A 20,576-nucleotide genomic window follows, 5' to 3' on the forward strand; every position below is an offset into this window, starting at 1 on the left:
GACATGGCTATATGAACTCGTCTCGTCATGCTGATCAAGAATATATATACTTTATATGGTCGGAGATGCTTCCTTCTATGCGTTGCACACTTCTGACCAAAATTAATATACCCTTTTTGCAAGGGTATAAAAAGAGAAAAACACCCGCAAGTATGCAATAAAATTTTCAAATTTATTTCAATCGTTAAGTTTTTGTGGAACATAATTCTTGGGATCAGATCAATTGTCGACGTTAACGCCTGCATTTCTGTTGGCAATCAGCCTGGGAACAGTACCGATTGTTGTTGCCACCGCAACCCCTGTAGCTCATTCTGTTGCATCTACGGGCACCAGATTCGTACCACCACATTTCATTCATTGCAGTAAAACGGCAGGTGAAGATATTATTATTACCCTCATCACGGCCGCCAGTGCAAACCTGGAAGACTGCAAGTATGGGAATTATTTCAAATGTTACGGAACAATGAGACTTGTCTTGGCTTACCAGGACGTCCAACGCAAACATTTTGAGCCTGGCTGTGGGCCACATAGAGAGCAAGGCAAACCAAAGTCAAAAGGAACTTCATGTTGTTTTTTTGAGAGTTTTGGGTTTCTTTTTGTTGTTAGCTGGTTAGTTAAGCTCGAATGGAACTGATAGCGGAAGTGAAATTGATTGGCAGCTTATATACACACCAAGACAGCAAAGCAAACAAAAGGGCTGGACTAGGTGACCCAATATTTACATAGTGGTTATTCGCAAGCATTGATTAAATCAAACAATAGTTAAAACATAAAACCATTTAGCCAGCCATCCCTTTCCTTTCCAGACACAGTCGAAACATGTGTCTGGCACATTCTTTATAAGGCCATGTTCTAGAAATGAAACGAATCAAAATTTTTACGCTACTGGCCACGTGCAGTTGCTATTATTCGTCTTGTCTTATTTTTTGTTCTCCCTTGTTTTTTGAATGAACTTCTTTGGCATATTATGGTTCTTGATGGCCCTAATACTTTTGGCCACATCTGTTGCAATGGGACAACAACGACCAGCCACATGCAAAGGAAAGCCAGGTGGGTTAGCATTTATTTGATCCATTTGTTTTGATCCTCTATTCTAATGGATCACAATTGACCATCTAGGACAACCAAGATGTGATGGCCCCTTGGATGCTGGAAATAAACGCAAATCAAGATGCCGCAAACAAGCCAACAAATCAATGTGGTATTACAATGCGGCAATGAATAGAACTTGCATTCAGTTGGACTATAAAGGATGCGGTGGCAATGCCAATCGATGGTGTACCAAACAAGAATGTGAGACCAATTGCAGGCGTTAATCACACATAATCTTATAAGTACATAATCGATACGTTAAAATATACATTAATTAATTTAAAATATATATGCATTGTTATGGACATAAACAATAAGCAGCTGGCATTGTTGGCCCGAGAACCGAGATGGTAAGTCATTGCACACTAAAACCTCTGCAAATGGTATTCTCTAATGCCATCTTTTCTTACTTGCAGTTGGTGGCATATTATCACCTTATCCGGAGGAGAATCTCTACTCGCATAATGCCAATCATGTATTAATACCCTATTGTAGTAGTGATTCATGGTCAGTCCCTCGTACCGATCCGGATAAGCCCGCGACTCGGTGATACGTGTTTTTGTTTTTGTGGTTACATTAAGAGTTAGTTGTGAGGGCTTTCTGCACTTTAACCGTTGTATCAGAACTGGTCAATTTGGTGCCTTTGAAATTTTATATCTTCCATTTTTAAATTAATTAAAGATGCTTATAAAATGGTCAAGGAGTCTATTGCTAAAGGTGGTGGCTTAATGTAAGGATGTGATGCTTGCCGTGAGGTCGCGAATGAAATGTGGACATTTATGAGGCGGACTGGAGATAGCTCAAAAACTTTGAGGGCTGGCTTTATAAACTCCAAGCGGGACTTTCTGCGGGTGGAGACTCAGTTTAGAAGCTTATCGCTTATGAATAAGTCTGCAAAACGCAAAAGGACCAGCCCTTTGGAGGCGTCTTTTCTCGTCACCGACCGATCTTCACCCAATTTTCAGCAATTGATATCGTTTTAAAGACCATTGGTGAATCGGGTCAGTGAGGTATTACCAGTATCCCTTAGTAATAATCTCTCAAAAACGGTGCCAATTGTAGTGCCCGATTTTTCCTATAGTTCCAATAGTATCGAGCAGGCCCGGACTGGGACCCTAAGGGCCCACCGGGCACAAGTTGAAGGGCCCCCTATACTATATGCTTGAAAAATTATTTGCGAGTAAAATGAAAGGTACACATTTTTGGGAATAAAACAAAAACGACTTCTTACAAATAAACAAACATTTTAATTTGCCAATTTTTTTTCAACAATGCGCTTCTACGTAAGGCGTAATTTTACTGGATTTTAACACTCATCAAACAGTCAAAAGCTTTTTAAGTAAATTGCTCCGTAAGGATAAGGCGTTAATAATTCGTTCATCTTCAATTTGATTCAAGTTTTTTTTTCAACTGCCATAAGCAAGAAAGTTTCTAAATGCCTTTGCGTCAAACAGCTTCTCAATCTGTTTTTGACATATGTTAACTTGGAAAATGATCTTTCAATGCAAGAAACAGCTACGATATGAGGAACAATTTTCGGGTCGAGGCATGAGAAATCTGCTGCTAGTTTTCCATGTACCGTAAAACGTGATTTGATTGCATAAATGGTTTTATCAATAATGACATTGTGAACTTCCACCATAAATTTTTATTCATCGTTCATCGATTGGTTCATCACGGTTTTTCTCACCCGGTAACCTTTCCTTTATTAAAACCTAGTAAAAATAAATTAAGTCCTCTGCTACATAATACTTCTTCGCTTTGGAAAACAATGCCTGAAAATCGAGTGTCTTACAGAGCCTGTGAACGACAGGAGCCCCAGCGCCCATCGATTTATTATGGTACAAAAATGATTCTTAGTGGGAACCTCGTACGAAGGGCCCTAGTGACTAAAAACTGCTACTCTACTACATGAAATTTCATCAAAAGGGGCCCCTACCTTGCGGGCCCACCGGGTATTTGCCCGGTTGCCCGGTGGGCCAGTCCGGGCCTGGTATCGAGGGCCCCGTGAACAAGTAAACTGCTGCAGTGAGTGACTCGTCCATCGTTGCTACAGCGGCTGACACTTCGGAACCGCGTCCTCTCGTTGGCATACCACCAAAGAAACATATATTTGTTTCTAGGCTAGACCTTATTGTCCCGTTTGATGACGTAGTAGCCTATATTCGGAAGAAAGTAAATGTCTCGAAAATTGCGATGAAAAAGCTAAAATTTTCGTATTATCGGGACATTTTATCCATTAAAATTAGTTTTTCTTCCAATATCTTTGACACTATATGTCGAGTAGATTTTTATATAGTGAAGGAATATACTGTAAAAAAGGAAAAATCTGACACATATTCGTCTGCCAACAATAACTAACACTTTTCCTGCCACATCAGCAACTGCTAGTGTGTCAAAAAACTAGATTCGTCTCTTAACCTGGGTTATCAAAACGTTAGAGGACTGAAATCTAATTTTCCTAATCTCTGTGTAGATTGTCTTTCTTTTGATCATAACATTTTAGCTTTTACTCTGTCTGACATTGCTGATGCATCTGTGTCTCCCACAAAATTTTCGGTATTCAGACGTGATCGAATTTCTCGTTGTGGCGGTGGCGTTCTGATAGCTGTTGATGCTGCATTATCATGTGAAATTATTTAATTTTCTAATACCCAAAAGATCGAGGTTGTCGGTGTTAAGGTAAATTTTAAATCCTTCAATGCTTTTATTACTTCTTCTTATATTCCACCATTGACAGACATCGTGATCTATTTAAGGCAATTCAGTTTGTCTTCTCTTTAGTTTCCAATCAAGACATGCTTATAGTTTTTGGTGATTTTAGTTGACCGTATGGTTACTAATGGATGAATCAACCATGTTGCTGCCCTCTATATCACATGACTTTATTGATGGCCATTTAGGCTTATCTTTATCTGAAGTCAATCCTGACTTAAATTCTAATGGAAAATCTTTAGATCTTATATTTGTATTGGTCTCCTCCAATTGTGATGTTTCCAGAATCGACATTAAATTTAAAAATCGATCTGCACTCTCTATCACCATTACTTGGTTCTAATGAGGTGCCTCAAAGACTGCCTGCCTTTCGTAAGACTGCCTTAATGAAACCATTGTTACTACTGATTGGTCGTATCTATACAATTGTAGAGATATGAACTCAGCTGTTCGCTTCTTTTATGATGCTCTTAATTCACTCTTTGATATTTGTGTGCCTCTTGGTAGACAGAAGCGGTTCCCTGGGTTTCTCGAGAGTTATCCAATCCTCGATATTATAAAAAGTTTCAAATAACACGTCGTTCAGCAGATTATGCTCTGTATACAGTCGCTCGTTCAAAATTCATGGTGCTTAATACACAATGGCATAAGAATTAGCTTCAGCTTAACAAATTTAAAGCCTAAATAATTTTATAAATTGGTCAATTCTAAGCGTAAGACCTATCTTTTCTGTCCTTTGAAAATAAAAAGCTAACACTGATCAGGCCATTGTCGATTTTTTTTAAACCATTTATTCCTCAACGGAATATCGAGCAAATTCGTATTCTTATCAGTTAAAAATTCTAATTGTAATTGAAATCCACTGATTGATGGGAGTTATATTCTCAGCGAACTTAAACTAGTAAAACCAGGTTGTTCTCCGGGGTTAGATGGTCTACCCGGATGTGTACTTAGGTTCTGTGCAAATCATTTATGTAAACCCACTGTCAACTATTTTTATACCCTTGCAAAAAGGGTATATTAATTTTGGTCAGAAGTGTGCAACGCATAGAAGGAAGCATCTCCGACCATATAAAGTATATATATTCTTGATCAGCATGACGAGTTCATATACCCATGTCCGTCCGTCCGTCTGGATCAACGCAAAGTCCTCCTAGACCGCAAGAGCTACAGAGTTGAAATTTTGCATGTAGGCTTGTATATACTGCAGGGGTTGTATATCTCGGATTCAGCCGGATCGGACCACTATATCATATAGCTCCCATACAAACGCTAAAGTCACGAACAGTGACTTTTCTCAATAACTTCGGTATTTTCTGAGCTATTGTCGTGAAATTTAATATTGATGAGTTTATTTTACATATAAACGACTATGCCAAATTTCAAGATCAAGATCGGGTGACTATATCAAATAGCTCCCATAGGAACGATCGGTCGAAAACAGTGACTTTGATCAATATCTTCGTTATTTCCTATGCTAAGATTGTAGGCCGTTCTTTCGCAAACTTAAGCTTTGTTAGAAAAAATGTTTTCCATTTTGATGGCTATAGGTAAGGATAGAGTTACCAAAAAAGTTGCAAGGGTATACAAACTTTGACGCGGTCGAAGTTAGCCCCGGCCCTCTGTTCTTCTTCTTTTCCATCTATTTGGCATCATTATTATTCGTTCATTATTCCTCTGCATAAAAATGGATTTAGGGGAGAGTGGGGCTAATCGGCGCATGGGGCAATCCGGCGCAGTCAAATTATCTTGAAATATAATAGCACGATCCAAAAAGTGATAAGTGTCCTAAGATCGCATTTTGGTAGGCTATATTTGGATCATAAACATAGACGTATCCAATTCGTAGTATCCGAAATTTTTGGGATTATGTAATTTTTAATTTTTTTTTTGGTTTTAAAAACATTGAATAAATTTTTAATTTTGATAGATGTTAACTAAAATAGGTTCCGACATGTATTAACTTATGCTGTGCACTTCGTTTTTTTTTTTTTAATTCACACGTTTTTAAAATATTAAGTTTAAAATGCTAAAACTAAGGGTGGGGCAAAGTGGCGCACTAGTAGAAATTTAAAAATGGCGTTTTAAAATCATAACTATATTTGAATAAAAGTCCGATATATAAACTAATTATTGATAAAAACAGTACATTTGCCAGAATCAGACGGATCAGAATACTATATCATATAGCTAATGGTAGCTAATGGACACACGATGAAATGAACAATTATAATTAAAAGTCTAAACCAATCAACATTTTTGGTGAAAAAAAAGTTTTTTTATAAAACAAGTTTTTTAATATTAAGCTATATTTAGTTTTTTTTTTTTTAAATCGCTTTTTTTTTATATAAAAAATTTGTAAAACAACGATGCGCCACATTGCCCCGCTATTTTTGACAACGCCAATTTGGGGTATGTACGAAAAAACCGCTATAGCTTTGTAACGGTAAATTATATCGAATCGTATCTTTGAACAATAGTTCGACAATGAATTAACCTTTCATTTAAGTGCTCATATGAGAGGATACGAGCATCCGATCAGGATATATGAAGGGTTAAAAAAAAATGCGCCGATTAGCCCCACTTTGGACTATTTAGTCCGAGGCCTCTAACTAAAGGGGTATTTCAAAGTTGTCTGCTATTCCGAAAGATTTGAGAAAATTATAACTTCGCGATTACAACATATTTGCAGCTCTATTATTTCGCTATCTTATCATGGGTTTGTGAAACGTAGATCTATAACCACTAGCCTCTTAGAATTTACCTTCCTAACAATCAATAGATTTAAAAATGCTAATCAAACTGATGTCATATACACTGACTTCAGCCAAGCTTTTGATTCTGTTAATCATACCATATTACTTTCTAAACTGAAGGACATCGCATTCTTTTCTTGGGTTCGAGAATATCTAACGAATAGAATACAGATGGTACTTTTTAAGTCTTCTTATTCCAATTCCATTCTTGTGACATGGGGTAAACCCTCAAGGTAGTCATTTTGGCCCTCTGCTTTTCACACTATTCATTAACGATCTTCCATTATTCATTCGCGTGTGCTTATGTATGCTGACCCATAGGGTGAAACGTTATATTAAAGCCGCCAAAATGTATGTGACAGGCAGAAGAAAGCTTTTCCGACCCCATTAAGAATAGTTTGGTTTAATACCTACGGTTCAAGATTATTTCAAACTTTTGCCGCGCCCGCTTTACGCCCCCTTTACTCCACGGAAATGAGATAAAACCGATTTTCTCAAAGGCTATACTAGCTGTAGACACCAAATTTGGAATGTGTACTAGCTTAGTACACGCGCAGATTTTGCTTTTTTTTTAAACTTTTCCGAAAATGTAATAAAACTGATTTTTAGTATGCGTTCAGACTGTTAATATTATACATTTTTGGCACGCCTATTTTCGCCTCCAGAATCTAGAAAAATCCGATTGCCGATTGCCTGCAACTTTTTAACTATCGAAACCAAATTCAGCACACTAATGAGCCCTATTAGTATCTACCTACCATTTTATTATAATCGGACTAGAAACATGTAAGATATACGTATAAACGGGTTTTACTAATATATATGTTCTTGATCAGCACGAAAAGACGATTTCAAATAGCCATGTCCGTCCGTCTGGATCAACGCAAACTCCTCCTAGACCGTTGGAGCTTCAGAGCTGAAATTTTGCATGTAGGCTGGTTCCCGTTGGGGTTAGCCGCTGATAGGATCCAACTCAACAGATGAATAATTAGGTAGATAAGGTCGAGATATGGTTAAGTATCTAGATCATTATGAAAGATTATGATTATGTATGTGTGATATAAACATAAATATGCACACAAAGATTTGAAATGTCGTTGCCATTCACTTTTAAGTTTCCAAGTTGAATTCTCAATACTCGTTCAGATTTCAATATGACAAAATAAAAAGAGAAAAACACCCGCAAGTATGCAATAAAATTTTCAAATTTATTTCAATCGTTAAGTTTTTGTGGAACATAATTCTTGGGATCAGATCAATTGTCGACATTAACGCCTGCATTTCTGTTGGCAATCAGCCTGGGAACAGTAACGATTGTTGTTACCACCGCAACCCCTGTAGCTCATTCTGTTGCATCTTCGGGCACCAGATTCGTACCACCACATTTCATTCATGGCAGTAAAACGGCAGGTGAAGATATTATTATTACCCTCATCACGGCCGCCAGTGCAAACCTGGAAGACTGCAAGTATGGGAATTATTTCAAATGTTACGGAACAATGACACTTGTCTTGACTTACCAGGACGTCCAACGCAAACATTTTGAGCCTGGCTGTGGGCCACATAGAGAGCAAGGCAAACCAAAGTCAAAAGGAACTTCATGTTGTTTTTTTGAGAGTTTTGGGTTTCTTTTTGTTGTTAGCTGGTTAGTTAAGCTCGAATGGAACTGATAGCGGAAGTGAAATTGATTGGCAGCTTATATACACACCAAGACAGCAAAGCAAACAAAAGGGCTGGACTAGGTGACCCAATATTTACATAGTGGTTATTCGCAAGCATTGATTAAATCAAACAATAGTTAAAACATAAAACCATTTAGCCAGCCATCCCTTTCCTTTCCAGACACAGTCGAAACATGTGTCTGGCACATTCTTTATAAGGCCATGTTCTAGAAATGAAACGAATCAAAATTTTTACGTTACTGGCCACGTGCAGTTGCTATTATTCGTCTTGTCTTATTTTTTGTTCTCCCTTGTTTTTTGAATGAACTTCTTTGGCATATTATGGTTCTTGATGGCCCTAATACTTTTGGCCACATCTGTTGCAATGGGACAACAACGACCAGCCACATGCAAAGGAAAGCCAGGTGGGTTAGCATTTATTTGATCCATTTGTTTTGATCCTCTATTCTAATGGATCACAATTGACCATCTAGGACAACCAAGATGTGATGGCCCCTTGGATGCTGGAAATAAACGCAAATCAAGATGCCGCAAACAAGCCAACAAATCAATGTGGTATTACAATGCGGCAATGAATAGAACTTGCATTCAGTTGGACTATAAAGGATGCGGTGGCAATGCCAATCGTTGGTGTACCAAACAAGAATGTGAGACCAATTGCAGGCGTTAATCACACATAATCTTATAAGTACATAATCGATACGTTAAAATATAAATTAATTAATTTAAAATATATATGCATTGTTATGGACATAAACAATAAGCAGCTGGCTTTTAATCGGCACGTGGAGCTAAACACAATTCGGACATTATGTCGTTTCGAATGGCTTAAAAAATTTCCTTTGTTTACTAAAGTTTTTGACTTAAATTATTTAGTCACAACAAAATTAAAAAATAAAAGGGGCCCGCCTTGCTTAGGGTGTAAAATTGTTAATGTAAAAACTAGACAATCCTCAATTATTGAAGTCTAATTAAATTAACTACCCTAGAGAGGGAGAATGTCTATAAATGGTATTGAATAATATTTTTATGGTATTTTCCCCTTTTCTTGGTAAAGAACCTGTTTTTCTGGCCCTTTGGTTTGGTAAGGTGTAAAAAAAAAATAGCAAAAAAACCTTAGAATTGGAATAATTTAAGCCAAGACCGACGGATGGACATAAACAATAAGCATGTCATGGCTGCATCGACTCAGCTGATGAAGAATATATATTATGGGGTCGGAAATGTCTCCTTCTCTGCGTTACAAACATCTGATCAATTTTATAATACCTTCTGCAAGGGTATAAAAACACGAATTTGCTCAATATAATATATAATAATAAAATTGACAATTTTCACATACTTTTAGGCTGAAATTAGTTTTAATTGTTTAAAATTAATATACATATATAATATTATAAAAGCTTTAAACTTGAAATCATGTAATACGCCAAAGTAGTAATATAAATAAATTTTTTTTCCAATAAATTTTTGCGATATTCATGAATACTTATTTATACAGTTTTATGTTTCAAATTGTAACATAAATATTTATTCGGTTATATGATTAAGACAACAACTTAGCGAAGCATCGTCAGGTATTGCCTTCGCTTTAGCCAGTGGATGATCCTTCTGTCTTTAAGTGTCTTAAAGTTTTAAATTTGTTTCAAATATTTTTCCAGCCTTTTGCATCGTTTTGGGATTACATTTCCCTTGCCTGTATACTTTTTGTTCCACATTTACTGAAAACAAAATAGCTCAGAGATGACTTACCTAATATTGATGGAGATGGATCCGATAGCTATCATTAAAGCATCAAAGCTATGCGGCTCCGAAATATCTTTCCAAGATACGGTTGCACTTTTGCAAATATTTCATTATATGGTTCATCAACCTGTGTGACGGTAACCTAAGTAAATTTCGCAAATGATTTAAAAAACGGTCAGTATTAATGAGTTTAAGAAATATCAAGATATACCCAAAAAAAATTCGTGGATATATTTTTATAACTAAGGGCTAAACATAAAGATCTGATTTGAATTAAATTTTGAGGTATGAAAATATAAAAAGTTTGACTTTATGCCAACATTTGGGATTCTTTAACCATAACTTTGCATATTTTTAGGGGCATATTCCCTTATTTCATCCCCCTAGAAGTAAAAGCTCACATAATCGAGCGATAATCACTTTGAGAAGTGCCTTAGACCACGGGGCCACGTGAACTCGCTCAATCTGTAAATGGAACTAAATGGCAACATCTTAATTGAAACTAAACTCAAGCTTTGTAGTTACTCAACGAAAACGAAAAATGAAAAGAAAAATAACATTCAACTCAATTAATTGATGGTGGGTGGTATGTAGCGGGGCGGGTGAGTGCAAGTCAATTGTCATTCACTGAGATGAGATACACAAATAATACAATAATTTTGTGTAGTTCACTTTCATTCACAGAGGACAGCAGTCACAAATCAAATAAATCGCATTCGATCAAGTCATGGCGAAATATAAACTAATCGCTTGGTATTTAATTCTACTTGTGGGGCCTCTTCAAGGTGAGAGAAAAACAAAACTTCTTATTTCTATACATTTCGTCAATTACCTGTGACTTATTTTAGCCAGTTGCCCATTCTTTTTAACAATTTCCCTAACTGGAAAAACATTGCACGATGCCTGTTTGGAGGTCAATTGGGGACCGGATTGTGCAGCTCCACCCGAATGGATTGGCATATATAATCGTGATCCAACCATATCAAATTTTCAACCCGAAATGCGTATCGATGGCATTAAGAATCGTACGGGAAAAATTACAACACACATTAAATTGGGTAAATTACATTATCCAGGTGGCTGGAATCGTCAGGATTTAAATGAATCCCCGGCCACAGTTTATCCCAAGGGCAAATGTTTGCCCCATTATGTGGCCAGTTACAATGGCACCGAGCTTCTAACGGTTGATTGCCTCAAAATTCAACCCAATTGGTTGGCCCATCTCAAAGGTGTTGCCCAAATACCAATTAAGCGATTATTTCTTCCCGGAACCCATGCCTCGGGTGCCTTTGTCACCAACTATAGTAAAACGAAATCAATGCTAGTCAAAGATTATTTAGTTGCTCAACATTTCGATGTTTGGTCGCAATTAGTTTTTGGCATACGATATTTGGATTTGAGTGTGGGGTAAGTTCAGGACAAATATTTTTTCTTTGCCAATTGCCAAACTCTCGAATGGAAACTCAAAATCAATTGCTATCTACAGCTACAAACACTCGGATAGTGAGACAATGGATAATGGTGCAGATAATTTTTGGATAGCCAATGAGAATATGTTTATTACCCCATTGACTGCCATACTACGAGATGTTCGACAATTTGTTCAACGTTCTGGTGAATTGATTGTTCTGGACTTTAGCTCATTTCCCATTGGTTTCTATAAGCATCCCGAAGTCTATAGTTTACTTTATCGTCTCATTCACAAAGAACTTGGTGATGTGGCCTATCAGCGTAATGTTAGCAATAATGAACAATGCGCCGATCGCAGTTATCAGGAATTGCATGAGGAGAAGAGACATGTCCTGCTACTATTTCCCACCCAAGAGTTGCCACATCCAGAAAATGGTAGGAAAGGAAAAACAAAATATACAAAAAATTTCCATTTAACTCTCTTTGTTTTCTTTCGCTTAGAATCTCCCATACTCTGTCCACCATGGAAACGTTTTAGTACCAGCTACTTAAATCTTACCCAAACAGTGAATTATATGCGTCTATTGTTTAGCAAGAAACCAGATTCACCAGTCCAGGATGAGGGCTGGATATTCTATGGGGTTAAGAGTATGGAGGAGACTCTCAATTCGCACAAATTGCAAACGGCCAAGGAGCGTGCCGCTTTCATTAATCCAAAGATCAATCAATGGCTAAAGGGTCCTTGGGGCATGAATGCGAATGTTGTGGCAATGGATTATTTCAGTAATACGAATATTGTCGATGTGGCAAGAGAAATTAATATATACAAAGGTTTTCTCTCGTCCAATGAAAAGTTCTTTAACATTGAACTTTTGAGCCTTTGGCATTAAATCAATTACATATATGAAATTATATAGCAAAAATATAATCAAACGATTTCTATTCATCTTTAAATCTCTAACCGAAACGCGTTAAATGGGGGGAGAAGCAGATAATCTTTGTACCAATTTGCTTCTTTTTTTCTCACATGAAAATAAAATAAGTAGATAGTCTCGTTTCTCCAATAATTTTATACCCTTGCAGAAGAGTACATTAATTTTGGTCAGAAGTGTGCAATGCATAGAAGGAAGCATCTCCGACCATATAAAGTATATATATTCTTGATCAGCACGACGAGACGAGTTCAAATAGCCATGTCCGTCCGTCTGTCCGTCCGTCCGTCTGGATCAACGTAAACTCCTCCTAGACCGTTGGAGCTACAGAGCTGAAATTTTGCATGTAGGCTTGCATATACTGCATGGGTTGTATATCTCGGATTCAGCCAGATCGCAACACTATATCACATAGCTCCCATACAAATGGAAAAGTCACGAATAGTGGCTTTTCTCAATAACTTCGTTATTTTCTGTGCTATTGACGTGAAATTAAATATTGGTGAGTTAATTACAGATATAAAAGACTATGACAAATTTGATCAAGATCGGGTGACTATATCATATAGCTCAGTTGTCATAAAAAAAAAATACAATTTATTTCTCAGTTTAGCATAACTATTAATGACTGTTGCAAATTTTATTAAGATCGAGTAACTTTATCATATAGCTCCCATATGAACAATCGGAAGTGATCAGTGACTTTTATCAATAACTTCGTTATTTCCTAAGCAGTTCTTTCAACTATGTTGGCACTTCTAACCCTGCGGACAAAATAGACTTGGACGGTGTTTTGTAACAATTCCTGACGTCACAGCCGTTCACCAAGATGAGACTGAAGCTTGGCTTCATAGTGATGATTGCAAAGAAAATCTTATTGACGATGAATTGGCTCAATTTTGAAAAAGGTATTTGTGAACTTCGAAGAAGAAAGCCGGCAAGATAAAAAGATACGTTTAAAGTAGACATAAAATATGAATATTAAGGAACAGCCACTATAAGACCATTATATTAAGGAACAGCCTCAACAAATTGTTACTCAAACGTATTCTATTACAAAAGAGGCAATGTTTTGAATGCGAGAAATTAGGTAATATTAATAAATTTTAACTTTTATTTTGTTGGTGGAATAAATTGGAATAAGTAAATTTTAACTTTTATTTTGTTGATGGACTTAATTAGAACTTTATTAACGTAAAGCAATTATGTACCATCAATATAGGACCACATTGCGTATACGTAATTACGGGGGGTTTCTACCTTGTGCTATAAAAAAATTATATTTTGTTTTTAATTTTCGGATAGATATATGTTTCAATAGTTTTTCTCAAAACTACATTTTTGGAGCTCATGGATGTCCTACAGGACGCAAATTAACCAATCGCTATGAAATTTTTTTTACACATGTTCTTTAGGATATTGTACAGCGCTGGTAGTAGAATTGGCGAAAAATATTAAAAATTGTCAATTTAAAAAATTAATTAGTAACGAAAAATAGGCAAAAAATAAATTTTTTTCTTAAAAAAAAACTCAACTTTCATCCTTTTTTCCCAATTCTACTACCAGCGCTGCGGAAAAGTGTCTAAATTAAGAAAAAATTTTCATTATTTCATTCCTTGATCTATTATACTTTTCTCAAAAAATTAATTAATTATTAATTAATTAATTATTGCTGGATATGTGAGTTTTGCTTTGGTGGTTTTAATTATTAACATGAAACACAAAAAATATCGATACAAAAATTTAACCCTCCATGCCTCGTAAGTTTTCAATCGATTGTCATATAATTTTAAATATTTATTAAACAAGAAAAAATAAGAAGCAATGCGTTTAATAATAAATATAATAATTATTAGTCGCCCTTAAAGACTTGCTTCCATCGAGCGTTATGGTTTTGCTTTATTGCAATTTATCTTAAATTTTCATTAACTTAAGCATTTGTGTTATTCATAGTTTATCCATAGCCATAGCAAGCAGTTTCATAACAATTAAACGAGCAACCTAAAAGTATGCCATGTTTTTTTTGTAGTTCTATAACACGATCAAAATGCAAAGTAAAAACCAGTATGTATTTTAATTGTTAAGTTTAGCAATAAAAAGATAGAGTGAATTTTTTTTTAAATAAAGCAGACTCGTTAGTCTTGCGGAAAAACATTAAAAAAAAGGGGTCAAGATTCAATTATTTTGACCAGGTTTCTTTTTTCGCGCGAGCCCGCCTGACCGACCGTGGGGCGCAACCGCATATCGGACAGCACGATCGCGTGGACAAATACAAATGAAACGGACAAACAATTAAAAATATGATTAACTACGGCTAATTACGAGCTAAATGTGCTAAAATAGAGGTTTTCACAAGAGAAAGAGAGGCTTCTGATCTGATCAGAATCAGAACATAGGACTCGAAAAGGTTCATGCAAAGAATAGTTAGAACTACAGTGTTTTAAGGATAGAGGAATAAAATTTCTAGTAGGTCTACGGGGTACAGATTGGGTTAACTGGTTCAATAGCTCAGGAGAGTCTATTTCACCTATTAAAAGTTTATGAATAAAGACAGCAAGTTCTTATAAACCATTAGATTTTGAATTTTAACCAAAGCTAAGAAGAAATATCTTTTAATGGTCTTATAGTGTATGTGCAACGAAAATAATTAATCGAAATGTCAGTCAAGGCAACAAAAGTAAATCTTTTTTGTACTAAATTTTCTAACTGGAGGCCTATAATTTATCATTAATAACAAAATCTTAGAGTTACATGTTTTTTTTTTAACAGTTAAACTTTCCTATCCCTTTGTTTTGCTTGTTTTGGTCATTTATGAACCAAAACTGTCATTATATATAGTAGCATATAGCTTTCCTTTGAGCTTTAGCGGCACACTGTAAAAAGCTCAAGTTAATGAAAAGCTTTAATTTTGGCGACGCCTTCAGCCTTAAGTCCAATATAAAAACTCAAAAGTATAAACTTAGACTTAAGTATGCATATACAAATGTGTATATGAAATTTAAATGCGACTTTTGGCCATGTGAATAACCTTCGTTTGGGTGTGTATGACCTGTAATTAAGAATTACATGGCTATAGTTTTCGACGACGACTTAATGATATCGTTTAACAAGTTAAAAACTATAAATATCTATATCAATTACTTGGATCATCAAAAAATAAATAATGACGCTTTCAATTATTGTTGGTGAAATCGTGAGAACTTCTCACTGAGAAGCTATACCGCTGGAATTTGTTTTGAGTGTTACATTTTCTTTTTCTTTACTTATTTTTATCAATCAATGAGGCCATTGTTTGACTTATTGAACTAATTTAGAAATTCAAGGTCATATAAATTGCCAAATAAAAGCAAAAAATAATAATAATAATCGAACAGGAGACCTCTCACTTTCACTATCATTTATAATCAACAAGAGCACCATAAATTTTTGGCAAATCAACTTTTGGCATGATAACCATAACAAAAGTCCCTTGATAAAATAATTGGGTGGTTATTTTACCCACGTTGTATCGTGGCTTAGACTGTGCATTTCTTTCAATGATAAAATGCTTTTTTCAACAACCTTATCTTATCTCAATTATTTTGATGTATTGAACTTAAGTGGAACTAGATTGTAAAAAGGTATTTATTGAAAAACCCATTTAGTATTCAATCAACTATTAGGCCATTTTGGAAAAATATCAAAGTTAAGCGTAGAATATTTTTGTTATGATTTGTATTGCTTGCTCATTCTCATTCATTTATAATGGCAACCCAAAACCATAGTATAGACAACCCTATAATACTTTTAATCGTTAATTTGATTTGGATCTCTATGCTGGACCTCTTAGTCCGTTTATAAGAGATAGTCGATAGCCGCAACATACCTTATCACAAGTGTATTACAGGGTATTCGAAAGTCGCATGCAATGTAAGGTAAACATTGACTTTTCAAATCATTGGCAATTGAAACCAGATCAGATTAATTTGCATAAAATTTCTAGATCGATTGGCAACTGTGAGAATATTTACTTGTATTTCTCATACCAACAAAGACTCCTATATTTGTATTGAGTACATATCTCTAATACTAAAGCAATAATTTATTTATTTTCTTATTTTTTGGATATAACTCTTCAAATTTGGTTGATTTAAATGACTTTTGTAGTTGTTTTTATTACACACATATAAAAGTTGTCAGAAATGGCAACATTCTTCAAATGCTTGGATGACTCAAGCGAATGTTTCATTCATTGATTAAAAATAACAAGGCGACAATTTTGCAATGATTGCTCAAGCCGGTTTTCCAAGTAAATGTACACACAATCTTTGATTATATAGTATAAAACTAAAACTGCGGCGCATGCGATTGGAATTGCTGCACAATTCCTATAGGTTAGAAATGATGTAATCAATATTATGTAGTAAGTGGTCAATCGAGTGATAAACGACACAGCAACAAAAAAAAACTCACTTCTTATCCGTAAGAACCCAAACCTGGAATCTGGAATTTAAATAGTTAAGTAATTCTTTTTTACTCTTGCAAAAAGGGTTTCTTCATTTTAGTCAGAAGTGTGCAACCCATGCAAGGAAACATCTCCGACCATAAAAAGTAGATATGTTTTAATCAGCAGAACGGGACGAGTTCGTATTGCCAAGTTCGTCTGCCTTGAAAAAAGCATGCTTCTCCTAGACTGACAAAGCCATGGTCTACAAAGGTTGCCTATTTCGGCTCCTATGGAAACGGCAACATTGACTTTTCTCAGAAACTTTGTTATTTTCTTAGCTGTTGTTTTAAAAATTAATATTTATCAGTTTAATGTACCTATTAATGTCTGTGCCGAATTTCATAAAGATCGGGCAACTATATAATATAGCTTCTTTAAAAACCATCGATCAAAAATATTGAATTTAACCATAACTTCGTTTTTTTCACGCCATTGTCATGAAACTTACTACTTACTTCAGTTTAATAAAGCTGTCAAGGACTATGCCACCTCACTAAGATCGTATGACTATATCACAAAGTTCTCATAGAAAGGACTTAACACAAAACAATACCCTACAAATGTCAGAAAACAAGTTTTCTTCGAATAAAAGTTAAGTCCCGCTTAAATTGTATAAAGTTTGCTATCGAATTTCGATATTAGACATAATAACAAGGAAAACGACAATACAAATTCTGATTCGCCATATGTTGTTGTTGTATTATGTTGTTTTATTTTTAAAATTTTTTTTTATATTTTGGAAACTCCAAGACTTCTGCAAAAACAAAACCTGCCATATAAATTACTGCTAGCAATTCTAAATTGAAGAATATTGTTAATATTAATGACAAATCACTTCGGTTTTTTTCGACAACAAAAATGTGTTGAAAGCAGTTGTTGAATATATTTCACAAGTCACTCTTTCTGAGTGCTTAAAAAAGCAGATTTCCCAAAACAGGGGAATTAATCATTTGACTTTTAGTCGTGCTCATTTTATTTAGTCTGGTCCAACGGTTAATAAGTTTGACTGATAATTCTACCTATACATATATGTACATATATGTATAAATATGTATATATGCATTAAGACTCACAAATCGTACACGTGGCGGTGATAGCGAAAGTCTTTGTCTCTATGCCAAATTAACGATTAGATTGACGTGCATTTATTAAGGATCGAAAATAAAAAAAAATAAATATTTTATTTTAGGTCTTATATTGAAATTGTTTCATTCGATTCCTTATCTATATATTTCCAATATTGACGCAAATTGTCACAAAAAAAAAGAGAAGATTAAAGATATATACAGCCTCGAAGGCACTTTAAATATCAATAAAGAGAAATCAACGATTTTTATTAAAAAATATATAAAAAGAATATTACATTTATATATAAACGATTTCCTAAGACCTTTAATAAGAAAGACCATGTGGAAACTTAAGAATATTAAAGTATACACGTATGTTTATTTTGATGAAAGTTATTTTGTTCCATAGGTTAAGATTTCCCACCTGGTGATCCGCATATGTCAAAACTCTTGATAGGCAAGACACGTTGAAGTTCATCATTATTTAGAGGCACATTGTTAGTTGGACGTCGACGCAGGAGTGGACAGTTTGGGGAGCAACGTAAATGATCACGGATCGGTTGATCTTTATGCTTCCAGTGACTCATGTGAACATCACAGAAAAAGCATCTTACAATATCTTTGTGTTTGGTATAGAACAGTCCAGTTTGGGCCAATTGATGTTTATCTAACCAGTCTAATGGCCAATTGTCAAATGATTTCAATCGTTCGTCCTCACGATTATATTTGTGATTCCATTCATAAAGTAGAGTATCTGAACTTGGTGAGGGAGTCGTCGGAGTCTGATTTATGGGCACATTATTTGTGGAACGTTTACGTAGCAATGGGCAATTTGGCGAGAAACGTAAATGCTCAACTTCTGGTTGATCTTCGCGGTCCCAGCATCCGATTTCCACCTGACAAAAATAACACTTTACTCTATCTTTCAAGTTTTCATAGAACATGCCCGTTTGGGCCAATTTATTCTTATCGAGCCATGATAAAGGCCAATTGTCAAATGTTTTCAATCGCTCGTCCTCTCGATTATATTTGTCATTTATTTTCAAAATAGTCGGTTGACTCTTGAAATGAACAGTTGAATCGATACTGTAATCAACTTGATCCAATTGCGATTTCTGTTCTATTTTCAAGTTGTTATTTGCCATTGAAAAGCTTTAAATAAAAAAGATTTTAAAAAAAGTGCATATGTATATATATATAGATCAAAAATTTAGAAAAGGGCTAATAATTATTATTATGTACATACATATAAAAACAAAATTCTTGTCAGAATTAAGAATTATTTAGTTGTTTCATGATTACTTTTGGCAATATTTGTTTATTGTCCATTTAGGATAGATTGCAAATAAAAATGAAGTAAGTAAGTCGTCTCGCCGACTTAGGTATACCATACAAATTTAAAACAAATATTTTAAACTTATAACAAATGTATTAAGGTCTTTTTAAAAAATTCTGTTCACATGCCTGCCGACAACGCTGGATCGACTCGGCTGTTGATGCTGATCAACAATATATATACTTTATGAGGTCGGAAATGCGGAAACTGTTACATCAAATATACCATACCTATAGTGTGAAAATGGGCGCATGGTATATAAATATAAAAAAAAACCAGCTGTTCTTTCTTTTAAATATCAATCAATTATCTTAAATTATATTTCATTCACATTCATATTTCTGAAATAGTAGGATAATTTCTGAATAATAGGATGATTGCTGCAAGCCCAAAAGGATCCTTACCGCAGTTTTTGGACTTAACTTTTTTAATGAAATTTGATTTAAAATCAAATAATATACAAAATTCTGCTTTCTGTCATGTAATGTAATGATTATGATTTGCAAAGAATTGCAGAATTTGAATCTTTTTATATTTAAATACATTAGCCATTTAGCTTTTTTACACCCTTTTATGGCGTCTTTTGCAGCACTTTAGCTCTAAATTTTGCCATTTTTCAGCTAACACTTGTAAGACTGTTTCTAATCTATTACCCATTGATACAAGCACCCTGTACTCGCACTCCCTCTCATTCTCTTATCAATTGAATTATATTTTTTGTCCATACTTACTTTTTTTCCATCTGTTATCTTGCTGTTTTGACTGTGCGCCGCGATATCGGTTATTTATTTTTGCGGTGTTTTACTCGTTTTTCTGATATTATTCAAGGTTTTCCATTTAAGTTCAACCAAAGGTGTGGGTGCTCTTTCCGTGGACGAATGTATGTGACACATTTCGACGTTTTAGAGGGATTCATGTGTTAACATTGCGTTAACATAGCTCTGTTCATTTGGTTCGTATGAACTGGTTCTCCTATGTTAAATAAATTTCTGGATCCAATTGAACATTTCATGTGGTTTGGCTAAACTTTGAGACAAAGTTTTCCCCCCGACAGGGGTTTCTTTCAGATCTCGCCTGTGTTTATATAATTTTTCTCACATCTACATAACCAGATCGAAAGGTTCAATTAAAACTTGCCAATTAGCTTAATATTGGCGCGGCAGCTTCTGTAGTCGAGATATAATTGTTTACCACCTTCATTACGGCTATCCCATAAAAGGAAACAAGATTTTTTTTACTCCAGTAATAGAACTTTTCTCTCTATATTTATTTATATATACATATACATATATATACAAGGAAATCTACATACATATATGTATACATATATATATATATATATTTATGTTTATTG

The 20,576-nt window shown here is 34.9% G+C and overlaps 4 protein-coding genes across 4 annotated transcripts; 1 reads left to right on the forward strand and 3 right to left on the reverse strand.

The window, feature by feature from the left end:
• Positions 1–232: 232 nt before the first annotated feature.
• LOC6646466 (male accessory gland serine protease inhibitor) lies at positions 233–566 on the reverse strand. Its single transcript, XM_002069064.1, has 2 exons — positions 485–566; positions 233–426 (listed from the first exon to the last, which is right to left on the reverse strand). The coding sequence occupies exons 1-2, from the start codon at positions 564–566 to the stop codon at positions 233–235; spliced, it is 276 nt and encodes a 91-aa protein (XP_002069100.1).
• Positions 567–7,831: 7,265 nt separating this feature from the next.
• On the reverse strand, positions 7,832–8,165 carry LOC6646467 (male accessory gland serine protease inhibitor). Its single transcript, XM_002069065.1, has 2 exons — positions 8,084–8,165; positions 7,832–8,025 (listed from the first exon to the last, which is right to left on the reverse strand). The coding sequence occupies exons 1-2, from the start codon at positions 8,163–8,165 to the stop codon at positions 7,832–7,834; spliced, it is 276 nt and encodes a 91-aa protein (XP_002069101.1).
• Positions 8,166–10,670: 2,505 nt separating this feature from the next.
• Positions 10,671–12,362, forward strand: LOC6646468. Its single transcript, XM_002069066.4, has 4 exons — positions 10,671–10,776; positions 10,840–11,398; positions 11,478–11,836; positions 11,903–12,362. Exons 1-4 carry the CDS (start codon positions 10,719–10,721, stop codon positions 12,289–12,291), a joined length of 1,365 nt encoding a protein of 454 aa, XP_002069102.1. The 5' UTR covers positions 10,671–10,718; the 3' UTR covers positions 12,292–12,362.
• Positions 12,363–18,207: 5,845 nt separating this feature from the next.
• LOC26529493 (death-associated inhibitor of apoptosis 1) lies at positions 18,208–20,360 on the reverse strand. The gene is made up of 2 exons (XM_015177596.3): positions 19,954–20,360; positions 18,208–19,038 (listed from the first exon to the last, which is right to left on the reverse strand). Exons 1-2 carry the CDS (start codon positions 19,962–19,964, stop codon positions 18,297–18,299), a joined length of 753 nt encoding a protein of 250 aa, XP_015033082.2. The 5' UTR covers positions 19,965–20,360; the 3' UTR covers positions 18,208–18,296.
• Positions 20,361–20,576: the final 216 nt, after the last annotated feature.

This window comes from Drosophila willistoni, assembly GCF_018902025.1.
Source record: "Drosophila willistoni isolate 14030-0811.24 chromosome XR unlocalized genomic scaffold, UCI_dwil_1.1 Seg143, whole genome shotgun sequence".
NCBI classification, from domain to species: domain Eukaryota; kingdom Metazoa; phylum Arthropoda; class Insecta; order Diptera; family Drosophilidae; genus Drosophila; species Drosophila willistoni.